General features: G+C 31.1%; 1 protein-coding gene across 9 annotated transcripts in view; it reads left to right on the forward strand.

Moving 5' to 3' along the window:
- The window catches only part of LOC148619234 (unconventional myosin-XV-like), an 89627-nt gene that overhangs the window by 48339 nt on the left and 28280 nt on the right, over positions 1-13008 (forward strand). For all 9 annotated transcript variants that reach the window (XM_088578905.1, XM_088578908.1, XM_088578912.1 and 6 more), the window contains 9 exons: positions 3127-3208; positions 3575-3708; positions 4449-4550; positions 4985-5059; positions 5206-5366; positions 6149-6321; positions 8603-8675; positions 9647-9853; positions 10155-10854. In XM_088578905.1, coding sequence (XP_088435031.1) covers positions 3127-3208; positions 3575-3708; positions 4449-4550; positions 4985-5059; positions 5206-5366; positions 6149-6321; positions 8603-8675; positions 9647-9853; positions 10155-10854 — 1707 coding nt within the window. The remainder of the gene's footprint in view (positions 1-3126; positions 3209-3574; positions 3709-4448; positions 4551-4984; positions 5060-5205; positions 5367-6148; positions 6322-8602; positions 8676-9646; positions 9854-10154; positions 10855-13008) is intronic.

The raw sequence follows: 13008 nt of genomic DNA on the forward strand, positions 1-13008 counted from the left end.
CTTTATATAAAATGGTATCATAGTTACTATCTGTTTTCAACCTCTTGTAGTTAGTGGGGGGTGTACTTAGCAGGACAACTTCACATTTTACAGCTTTTCTTTGTACAGCTTACATAATTCACATGACTTGGGTGATTTAGGCTTTCGTTTTGCCCTCAATATTGATATTAATTAACTTAACAAGATTTATATCAAATAAAATGAATGTAATGGACAGTGTAGACATTAACAAACTAGAGTTATTGCACGTCTGTCAATCAAATTTACAGATAGACATGTTACAGGAATTTATAACTGTCATTATCTGTCAATCTTATATTTGTTTTTATGATAATTTTTTACTTAGAACTTTTTTTTCAGTATTTTTATGTACAATAAGGTATCATACAGACCAAAGTTAAAGGTCGTTTATCGGTCATAGTCCAGTTTTGGAAACCTCAGTTTGAAAACTAATTTATCAATTATGGAATGATAAAAATGGTATCTTCATTTATTTGTTTTCTTTCTCCATCATTTCACATTTGCTAGAATGTGATCTAAAGCTACAATATTCTTCTCTTTGAAAATGGCTTAATACCAAAAATCTTTGCTGTTGCACTGAATGAGTTTACTGGAACATATTCTTTATTTTCTCACTGTATGTACATTTTCATTTCATTTTATACAATAATATGCAGCAAATATATTGCTACATTGTTTTCAAATAAGTTTCATATGATAATCACATAAATTGAACAAATATGTTTTGAAATTGTGCTAAAATTTGAATTTTTGGTATGTTTATATAAATTCATGTGAAGTGAATTTTTATTGAAAAGGGATATTTATTTCATATGAATCTTCAAGATTTTTTTTAGCAAATTATTTAATTTGTCAAATATAAACAGAATCTTCTATGTCTTTGATCTGAATTACAATGTACTTTGGGAAAACCATATATTTATTAGGAAAAAAAACAATGCTTTTCGCCATTAAAAAATATGAACAGTTGGATTTTCTGATCAGAGCCATAAAGTTTCTTTTCCACCACTTCCTTCAGTTTTTATCACTATCCATCCACGATAAATTTATTTCTTTCTCCAACTAAGTTGTAACTTGAATTCTGTAAAGCTACCATCAGTTCCTCCATTGACCAAATTTTCATAGATAATCTCTATGTTGTACATGTAATATTGATCATAAGTTATGACATCATAATACAAAAACATGTAGTGACATTTTTACTTACAATCTACTACAATTAAGACTTTATGTTAAATTGATCACTAAAATCCCAGTCAAAGGTCATAAGAACTTACAAATTCATGTTAATTTGTTTACATGGCAAGGGGAGACAAATCTTGCATTTCCTTATTGTGTTTTTGTCAATGAATGAACTATGTTGGATAGCTTGAGATACTACTTTTCATTTTCTGTATCCAAAATTGACTTGAATCTTCAGCTTTTTGACATAAACAATTTTTCTAAGTTACTTTATTATCAGATTTCAGACATTTTAGAACATTCTTCCTCTTCTATTCCTGTAATTTATAGGCTTTTAATATATCAGGTTTTATAAACATAAATAGAGAACATAGAGATAAATTCTTCTGGGTAAATCTTTTTAAGGTTAAATTTCATCTTTTATATAATTGTATATTTATAATGAATACTGAATGGTTGTTTCTATAGTATTTGATTTTCTATATGGCTATTATTTTCTTTGGTCAACTTTTACAGTACAAATACTGTATAAAAGAGTTCAAATGATCAATACTTTAGAAGGAATACCATTTTCTCCTTGCTTGATATTGTGCTTTTTGTAACATGGCTAAACACCAGTCATTTATCAGTCACCTACCCCAAGGGGATGACTTGGACGCCTTAAACTTAAATAGGCTGACCTAAGGTTAAAACAATTGAACTACTTGAAGTGAAAATGTTACAAGAGGTTGAAACAACTAAAATCTATGTACAAGTATAGGTAATTTTGTACTATAAAATCCAACAAAAGCCTTAAAATTTACAGTTTAACAGCTCAGTGATTAAAACAGTAGTTACTAATTGGTTTTTCAGAATGTTATGTATTGAGTTCAATGGGAATTTGAATTTAAACTTATTTGAAGTAAAATTGCAAAGATTAACAACAAAGTTAAACATTATTTCTCACAATTTAAACTAATTTGAAGTAACATGTAAAAACTGAAAGGATAAACAACAAAGTTAAGCATTATTTCTCATCTTTTTTCATATTCAGTTACTTAAATGCCAGGATGAATCCTAATTCAACTTCATAAATGTAATGATTTCTGTCTAGAATATAGACAGCTAGCCTAATGCATCACATATTTTATTATAAGATACACAATATTTCAGTTTCTTTTGTCAAAAGAGACAAGGAAGTTGAATTTTAAAACTGTATCAAATGTGCACCACAGTAAATGGCATTGACTTTCTACATGTATTTACATAATAATGGGAAAAAAGTTGTATCAAAGAAAAATAATCTGTCATAAAGTCTGAAGGGGTGCATGTCATCAGTGGGGTATTCAAGAACATGGGATAAAAATTACCACAAAACCATTTAAATTTAAAACAGTTTATTTATGTAATAAGTAAACATTGAAGGTAAGCTTTGTGAATACTAATGTAAAGTTATGCTTCATGTACCTAAATAATATTTTTAATACCATTTAAAAATTTCTTAAATTGAAAAGGAATTTCAGTCAACTATTTTCTATTAAAGTGTCAATAGATCAAGGCAGCAAAATGGTGAACCTTGTCCCTCAGAGAATTTTGGTATTTTATTTAATATTTCTACTGTTTGGATGCATGATATACATATATATAATGGAAGTTATAGAGACAGCCAGCTCAAGAATGGGCATTTTGTGCTTTATTCTGAAATGTTTATGTATAGGTTTAGTCCTTCACTTCTTTCAGATATACTTCATTTTTACAGTTTTGATCAATTTGTTTTTATTTTCTTTACTTATTTCAAAATGTACTAACAGATAGTGGCAATGTTCCCTGATGTGTTATGATTCTGTTTTTGTGCTGATTTCAACATCATGGCTGAAGATGAACATGAACATTTAAATTCTTTTTTTCATTGTGGAATAAAACTTGTTAGTTGTTCTATTTTAGGAGAGGAGAACAAGGGCCATGGCAATGATTGCCAATCTGGATATTCCTGGTCAGCTTGCATTTGTTTACAACAAACTTGATGGTATGTTATCGTCATTTTTATTTGGGTCATTTTACTGGTTTTTGCTGAATGTTCTTCCTTTAAATGTATTTTAAATTTGTACAAATCCTGAAACAAGATTGAAGCTGATCTGTTTTCCTGAAAAGCAATATTTTTCTTCTGAACTATGTGGGGATGGGACACTTTAAATGAGTTAGGGCAAAACCACTGATTATTAATTTTAAAAACAATTCTGATATTATTCTAACTATTTTATAACTGCCACATGTTCTTGATATTGCTGCACCCAATGCATATTTGCTGCTTCAAATTGTCAGGTAATGTTTTTTTTTTCTTTGCAGCTTTTAATACTTAATTAATTGAATGATGCTACCTTTTTATTTTAAGACTGGCAATGTATCCACTCAGACAGACAGATAGTAGCTATTGATGGCCACGTAACTCCCTTAGATTTGAAATACAACCTTCCAGAGGACATCAACTCTTATCCATTCAGCAAGTTTACCAATATTTACTTTAAGGTGAGAAAACAATGACCAAATTGAAGTGTTTTTATTATCCCAGGTTTGCCAGGTTAAACATACCTGAATATCTCTGCATATTTTGCATTTGCAGTTTTTAAAAGAATACAGAAAAAGCAATAACAACATCTCTCTGGCTTGTTCTTTTTATTTTATGATGTAAGAACGTTCAAATTTTACATTTTTCTCAGCAACTTTTTCAACAGTTTTTTTCTTGATAAAGGCAAAGTTGTATTTGAAAGCTGCCTTGACATTCCAGACGTAAACAAGTATGAAAAGTCAAGGCTGAATTTGAGACATTGAGTGTATTAATAGGATTATCTGATCAACAATTAACTGATACCATAACAGATATAGGAAAGGACAGGCCATGACTCCATAATGTCGCTAAATGTCAAGATAGCAATCGGAAACTTCCATTGGTCAACCACATAATCTGATAACAAAAGCCACATTCTTTCATATTAAGGACAATAATTTTTATCTTAATGTTTAATTATGATTTTAATTGCTCATCAATTTATAGTTTTTATGATCAGATATAGTAATGTAAAAACAATGAGAGAATTTATTCTTGGTGCATATGAAATGTTGTCTCAATTATGATTTGTAACCCCCTACCAGAGTGTTTACAATCATCACCACCACTTTTTAACTTCAGTATCGGTTGTACAAGCAATTTTTCATATACTTGAAATTTTCTTTTTTTAGAAATTCAAACTCTTTTCTTTTAATTATAGGATCAGAATTGGGGTGTTACCTTTGAACCCATCAAATCACCCCTAACAACCTATGTTACTGGAGAGGAGAATGCAAGACAGGCAACTTCCGTCTTTAAATTGGTTAGTCTACACTTCGTTAGTAACCAAAAAAAAAAATATGCTCATTCAGTTATTACTGAGGATATTGTCCATTATACTAATGAATATATGATATAATATAAGCAAACAGAATGCACAGAATAGACTTTCTCAGAAATCCCTTAATATGGTGATCACCTTTTAGTAACAATGACTTTTTGGTTCCGAGGGTTTCAGCAGATCAGGTTCCTAACAACTTTAGTATAACAACAGATAGGCTTAAAAATTTATTGAATCTGTTTGACCGGCATGCATGGCAGCCTCTTTTGTACGAAGAAAAGAAAAAATATATGTAAGAAAACCTTACTGCTATTTTATTTTAAATTTTATGTTATTTTTTTTTGTTTTTTATTTTACATAAATTTATGTTTTAAATTATATATTATGTGAATGAACTTTATTTGTACTGTCTGCAGATCTTACGCTACATGAATGACCAGACTTTGAGCACCAAGAAAGAGAAGGCTTTGGCTGACTACATAGTACAAATGGTAAGTAATGTGGTAGGAAAAGGAAAGTTTACCTTGAGAAAGGTTTTAATGTAACTAACATGAGCTAAATAGAGTGTTTTCATTTGTAATTGATCAAATCTTTGTTATGATACTTTTTTAATAGTTTTGATTTTTTCCTTCTACAGGGTTTACAAAATGAGCACATCAGAGATGAGATCTACAGCCAGATAGCCAATCAGATTTGGAACAATCAAAGAGTTACTGCCCTTGACAGAGGATGGACATTGATGGCAGCCTGTCTCAGTGCTTTTCCTCCCAGTGAAAAAATATTCAAGTATCTTCTCAAGTAAGTTAAATACTTTTTTTTGTAAATATATAATTATAAATGAACACATAAGTTGTAATTAAAATTTCCCGAGGTTCGTAGAATAGCGGGAAATACTTGTATAAACGTTGCATAGGAATATTTTAGTTTTTGGTCACATGTTCTATTAGAAAATGCGAGAAAATTTTTCTGTTAAAGTCACTCTCTACCCGACAAACTGTGTCAAGTTTCTGTTTGCATGGGTTCTGGACACAGGTTTGCAATTTCTGTTTAATATCAATAGTTTTCAAGGTTTTTCCTGGCCGGCAAAGTCGCCTGTGACAGAGGTTCGTTCCCTTTTAATTGGTTATTAATTGGACCCATTTGGATTTTTTCCATTTCATGTAACATTGACATATATTATCTGTTAATCGATCATGGTATTATATGTAAGATTGTGAATTTATACTGAGAATAAATCCGGTGTCCACTAGCTGTCAGGGTTATGGGCAATACGATATATTGTTTTTTCATTATGTCTTTAGTAAGAAAGATTTAGAAGGTTAGCCTTATACTATGTAGTAACACTAGTCAATGCCTTTGTCCACTTATAAGAAGGCAAGGACTTGTAAAAGTTGGTCCAGGAAAAATTTACAGGAATTTGTTGTTTGCTATGGCAAAGTAGCAAAATAGCATTTGTTGCTTTTCAGTATAACTATAATGAATTTTGTTGAAAAGTTTAATTGTAACTGAACACTCACCTGTTGGTATGTTTTTGATACATTGTTAATGGAATAATAATCATAGTGCACATATCATTTTAGGTTTGTGTCTGACATAGGTCATGAAAAGAAGTTCCAGATTCTCTGCCAACACAAAGCATTGCAATGTGCCAAGATAGAAGCCCAGTTATGTCGAGTCTATCCACCATGTCTGCTAGAGTGGAGAGCTATACAACAGCACTGCAATATGGCTCTCCCAGTCTCATTTGCTGATGGTATGTTGAATTTTACAATTACTATATGAATAAAACCTCTATGCTGTATCCTGAATAGTTCTGGCAGGTGAAGATTGTTTATGGGTTTTGTGGAAGAAAGCAGTAAATGCTACAGAAAATGACTTCAACAAATGTTTTGCAGGGTAAAATGGTTTTTACCTGTCTGCCAGTCTGTCCTGTTCTTGTCATCACTTCTACTCTAAAACTTGGTATATGTAAAGGACAAAATATGAAGATAAGCATATTAACAGTATTTGATCAGATTTATTTGCCAGGAGTTATGACAAATTTTCTAAATTTTCGTTCTAAATTCTGTCCATTCAAATAAAGATTCATATTTGTAAAGGTATCTGGTTACTAAATCATTTAATAAGATTGTTCACTACTTTATGTTGAATATTTTAATTTAAAGTGACCTATTTCCAATTCCATGACCTGCTGTTGAAATGTATATGCATGTTTAAAATTTATTATATCTTTTTTAAGACAATGTATATTTTATCAATTACAATAAGCAGTCAGCACATTTTCTAAATCTTACTGTTCATCTGCTAACTAAAAGTAGTCATCTATATACATGTACTAAGATAACTGTTGTCAATATCTCAAGATGTTTGGAGTATAAAATTTGTCATAAGACATGACTTGACAATGTTGTTTTCTATGATGATGTCATTACTAAGGATTAGTTTTACAACTCCAACTTTTTGTGAAATTGTCTTTTGATCTTGGTTGTGAAAATTACCACCTAGATGATGGTTCTTCATCAGTATTCCTGCTTTTTGAACCTCCTTAGCAGTACCAGTTTGTTTAAATGAGCTTTATATCTTATTTTATCAAGCAACATACAAACATTATGACTTTTTTCATACACTGATTGTTGATTTTATGTACATCTTAATTAAAATACATTGGGGAATTTCTTTAGAGAAATATGATTTTACTGCGGTTCGCTCCTACTTTCAGGTACAGTTCAATGTTCAACAAGTTCAGAACATGTAAAAATTTGTAAGAATGTTGTTAGATCTTGTCTTTCCTCATAAACTGTTGTTGAGGCTGTGTTATGGACATGAACCTATTAATTATAAGGATGATTCAGACCACTTTACGTCTGAACACATTATGTCTTTGATGATTTTCATCATGCTATGACGATCCTGGTTACATTTTACATGCAATTTCTTGTGCATCAATTTTTTTAATAATTTGATTTATTGATCTTGTAATTTGATAAACACACATGATTTTTAGTTTTAAGTTAGTTGTGGTCTTCTGCATTTTTTGGCCATGTATTTTGGATCTGGTTTTTTTTATTAGATGTTTGACAGAGAAGTCACATTTTTGCCACATGTTTCTGTAGTTTTTTGCCCATTTTAAACTGGTACCCATGTTACAACATGAAACTGTTGTTAAGTAATAAATTGTATATCAGTTATATACAATTTCAGGGGTAGTAATATAAAAGTTGTTGGTTTCAATTAACAGTAAGATAACTCTATACAATATTAAGTACAGTAAAACCTATCTAATCTGAACCTCTCGTCAATCGAGTTTGTTTAGACAGGTTCAAAATACATTTAAACTGATATATAGGGACTTAAAAAGTGTCTGGTTTAAACAGGTTTATTCAGGGTTCAGTATAGATATTTTTCACTGTACTAAATGTAAATGAAAATGAAAGCATAACAGTGTTCCTATTTAGCTAGGCAAACCCATTGTACATCACTCTGTCATTTGATCAGTGTGTATCTCTTTAAAAGTAAATGAACAAAAATACACTACTCCATTAAACTTTTCTGGCTTTAACAGTTTTTTTTTCAACTCAGATTAAAGAAAAAAAAGTCATAGTGAAAGTCACAAGCCAAAAAATGACGAGTGTGAAGAATAAGGTCCTAACTCTAGACTGATAATCATTTATAAGTAGATAATTCGTCTTGTTTCTATCATTGTTTAAAATGTACTCTAATTTTTGCTTCATGAAAAGCTTAGTAAGTTTGGTGTAATGTTATTTTTGCTTGTTAATGAACTATTTTGAAACCATGACATGTTTTCATCCAAAATGAAAGATTTAAGTGTTATATATGTAGTTTGATTTGAGTAGTAGAAATAAACAGCATGAGGACAGTTAGATCTTATAATTATATAGGGGAATACAAATAAGTATTGTGGGCATTCAAGCAAAATTAAAATTATCACCTTTAAGTATTGAAGAAAAAAAGATAGATTTATTAAAACACTAAAGTATTTTTATCTTAAACTGAATGTTTTTCTTGTATTTCAGGGAGGAAATTGATTGGTCCAGTAGAATCATGGACAACAGCTGAGTTGTTTACAAGTCATTTACTGAATACCAGGTATTTAAAGTTTTACCTCCGAGCCAAAAGAAGTAGTTGTTCTGTGATCTGTCACTTATCTAAGTCAGTTCAGCCCATGAAAATAATCACTTTAATAGATAAATTTAATAAAATAGCAATTACTCTTAAGATTTGTCTAGGTAGAGGTGATTGTAACTGATATCATTTGGGTTATTGTTATTGATACAGTTGTTTATATATCCTATATTGTTTCTTGTGAACACATATACATGGATGTTTGGATTCTTTATACTTTTCTTCATCTTTAAAGGTAACTGCACTTAGTTAATATTATGAAAGTAGCTGCTATTGTCATGGGAAAATTTTCACTTACACAAACTATTGCCTTTAGGACAAATATATTTCATTCTTTTTCCTTAACTACATTGTCTGTCATGAAATATTGTATGCAAATTGATTGATAAAATCTCAATTTGAGTTTTTACTTCATTCATAAGTATTTGTTCATATTTTCTACGGTAAGATAAACAACAGGAAACTATAATGATAATAGAAATAATCAGAAATGATGTTACAAGATGCTAATTCCATTTGTTTTGTCAGCCACAGGTGTTAAATAGTCTTAACGTTATTGTTTACATGAGGTACTCACCTCATAAATGTCTTTTAAAACATTATAGTCAGGAGATAGAAAAACCACAAATGCTTGAGGACTTGTACGAATTACAATTTATATTTTCTGAGTGTTTTAGTTACATTGTTTTTATTTTGATATTTTTAACCAATGGTTATCTACACCCATTAAAAGTTTGAGAAAGTGTGTACCATATTCATGCTGGTTTTACCTGTCAACATGTAGCAAGTCTCATAATTGCCTCTAGAACCAAATGATAAAGTGCCGAAACTTACATGGCATTAGTCATACCTGGTACCAAGCAGTTTCATTAGCTTTCTGTTAAGATTGTTAAGATGTCATTCTGTCGTTTACTCTGATTTTCGGATTATTCTAGGGGACTGAAAGAGAACAGTTTTGGTTGGACACTCCAACTACAAGAAGATGTTGATTATTATGAATTAATGGGATATGAGTATGTCCTTGATCTTTTGAGTGAAATGGAGATTCCTCCTGGATTCCCTGTCTGTAGATCTTACAATCTGGTATCTTCTGATAGAACCAGAGACCCATCACAATCAATCAGAAAAGCCTACAAAGATACGTAAGTTCAAATTTGTTTTCTTTGACTACTAAGTTCTTCAATAACTTTTTCCTCATATTGAGAATGAAAGCACATAATTCTTTTAGCATAAATTTTTGAAGTTACATTTTGCAGACAAGAAGATGTGAATCATTGTTTTGAAATAGAATGATTTTCATTTTTTTTTTTTTATAAATCTTAAAAGCACTCAGGATGATGAATTTAAATTAAGTTTATTAAAATGGTGACTTTTTTTTTCACTTTTTCATATTTCATTCTTCTGAAGAATGATAAAATGATATACTGTATAAAATATTTGTAGACCACACAACACAGATGCCCCACGTTACATGACTTTACCTGGAAAACTTCCAGAACCATTCAAAGTAGTTTCTAAGAGACTAGAAGAGAGATCATTCTCTCCAAGGACTAAAGAAGCTAAAGATCCTGGTGATGGAATCGAATTCTCAATGACAAGTGTACTTAATCAAAGACCAACAGACATTGCATTAGAGGGACTATCGGAGAGTAAACTTAACATGCGGTACATAAAACGTAAAGCCCCTAACCCCCCATCTCCTAATACTGCCCCAACAAATGGATTTACAAATGGAGATATTTCATCTATTACTGAAGGCCGAGAACTTGACCTGTCACAATCCAAACTTAATAGTAGATATTCCAATGGTGTGATTGCTAATGGGGGCAATAGACAATTGGAGGAAACGAATCTAAGCCCAAGCTCAAAATTAAATGCCCGTTATATGAAGGGAATGAGAGGCACCAGAAAAACAGGAGTTCAGGATAAAATTTCCAAGAAACAACAGTTAGATCAGAGATTAGAACTGCAGACAACTGGTTCTGACATATCTCACGTGACAGGACAATCTGATTGGTCTCACTGGGTGGAGGATGTGTTTAACAATGCTCTGGATGAACATGTTGATTCATTAAGTGATGCACGATCAGTAGAGAACAGACTCAAAGGTGGAGGCAAAGGAATCCCTGGTCCTGGTATGCAGGTATGTTCTAAATAGTCAATGTAAGTATTGGACCTCAGCAGGATCCCGCTTCTAGGCGTAATCTTACTCTGGTTTCTTCCTTCATATAGTATTTCTAAAGCAGGAATAGTGTTTCCAAATCATACACTCTAATAAATTCCTGCATGTAATTCAGATTGTCCATAAGGTTCCCAAATTGTGCTAAATTACTGACTCATATATCTTCTGGTTCTTATAAATTGGTCAGTACATTGATAGGCCGAAAGAGAACTTAATATTCTCTTACTCTCTTAATCAATTATTGAATGGTATTTCTCCTGTGTTATTACTTTATTCTACCCACAGTCCAAAATAGACAGGGGTATATTGTTTTATCATGTCTATTCATCTGAAAAGAATGGTTACTTTCCATTTTCTCAAGAACTAAAAGTCACATTCTCTTGGTATTTGATATTTGGAATGTAACATTTATGAAAAGTCCCATACAGGGCTTTCTTGTTTCAAGCATATATCTCATCTACTCCTTGTTTAATAACTTTTTAATATACTTTTCCTACATACAAGGTAAGGTGAACACTTTTCATCACACTTTCCTTAAAAACTACAGTGTACAGTCTCTTGATATGTAGCCTGTTAACTTCAAACTTCAATTAGGGGTCCTTACTGGGCTTACCATTTTGAGACCTGTGGTATGCCCACTTCCTGTTCAGTGACTGAGTGAATTTTGAAGCATTTATGATTAGAGATAATATTTTACGTTACACTTTTCTCAGAAACAATAATTCACAGGCTCTTTATATATGGCCTTTAAACTTCAGTTAGGTGTCCCATAATGTTCTTACTGATTAAAGAACTGTGGTGTGTCATCTCCGTCTGTATGCACTTTTGCAATGAGTCTACTTAGGGAGATTGGGGTATACATAGTCAGCTGTTATGTGGAGGTTTCTTGTTTGGAAATGAAAGTTGTTGTTATATTTGTTACTAATTTGGCATGCATCAGCTAATTATGTTTGTACTTCATGAACAGTACATGCTTGTTATCTAGCAATTCATCTTTAGGGAGAATCCCACATTTTTTTATCTCAGCTGCCATTGAATGGATTGATTTAAAATTTGACCATGTGGCTTCATATAGATGGTTCATACATTTAGTCAATTTTGATTGCTGTACAATGTCAACTTCGTATTATATGAGAGTTTGACATTTTTCACTATACATTTTATGGAATGATAGAGGAAATTTCATCATAGAAATCTTAGCTTCTAATGGATAGATTGATTTCAAATTTGGTTTGTTGCTTTATATAAATTGGACATAAATTGTGAGGGATTATTATTGCTTTACTATATCAACTTCCTGTTTGAATGGGTGTTGTCATAGTATAACAATGTATGAAACTTAATGTTTTGATATTCTTTAGTTTTGGAAAAGTTGAGTTTTCATTTATGGTTATCATCAGAGCATCGTGTTTTTAAAAGAAGTTTACATTTAATTGGGTTTTGTGCTTTGATTAGAGCATGAAAAACTGCAATGTATAAGAAACCATTAAAATTATCCAACATTTTTTTCGCTCTCTCTCTATCAATTGATCTAAAAGTACTTTACCTAAACATGCACGTGATGTAGTGACAGTTGAACTTGTACAAAGAAAACCACAAAACTTTCTATGTATCTTCTTGTCAGGTCACATTGTACAGATCTGCGTCATGTTAGTGAGTGTGTAACTTATCAGGATGTTCGCCAGGGATAAATGGTGTACACATTTTTTTCACAATTTTCTTGAGAACATTGATAATTATTGTGTAACTGTCAAATTAAGGCATGATTACATTTGAATAAGACATGAAACTATCTCTTGTTTTTCATAAGTTTGTCAACAAGTTGATGTTACTATTTTAGACAAAAACAAAACAAGTTGCCCCTTAAGACAATTATCAAACGAGACATCTGAATTTTCACTTGATCAAAACTTTTATTGTCGCTTTGAGCAATTCAGAATGAAGCAAAATGAGATATTTCCTTGAATATATTTAGATTATTTTGTTCTGATAAAAACTACATGTTAAATGACATGTTGAGATATTTTTTTCCTCTTTTTTTTCAAACTTCATTCAGGATTCAGTAAAACAATTTCTGAAATGCAGCTAACATTATTACATCTGCTTGCAACAATC

The sequence above is a fragment of the Perna viridis genome, chromosome 4 (assembly GCF_037379345.1).
Source record: "Perna viridis isolate PV_CMFRI_1.1 ecotype Kerala chromosome 4, ASM3737934v1, whole genome shotgun sequence".
NCBI lineage: Eukaryota > Metazoa > Mollusca > Bivalvia > Mytilida > Mytilidae > Perna > Perna viridis.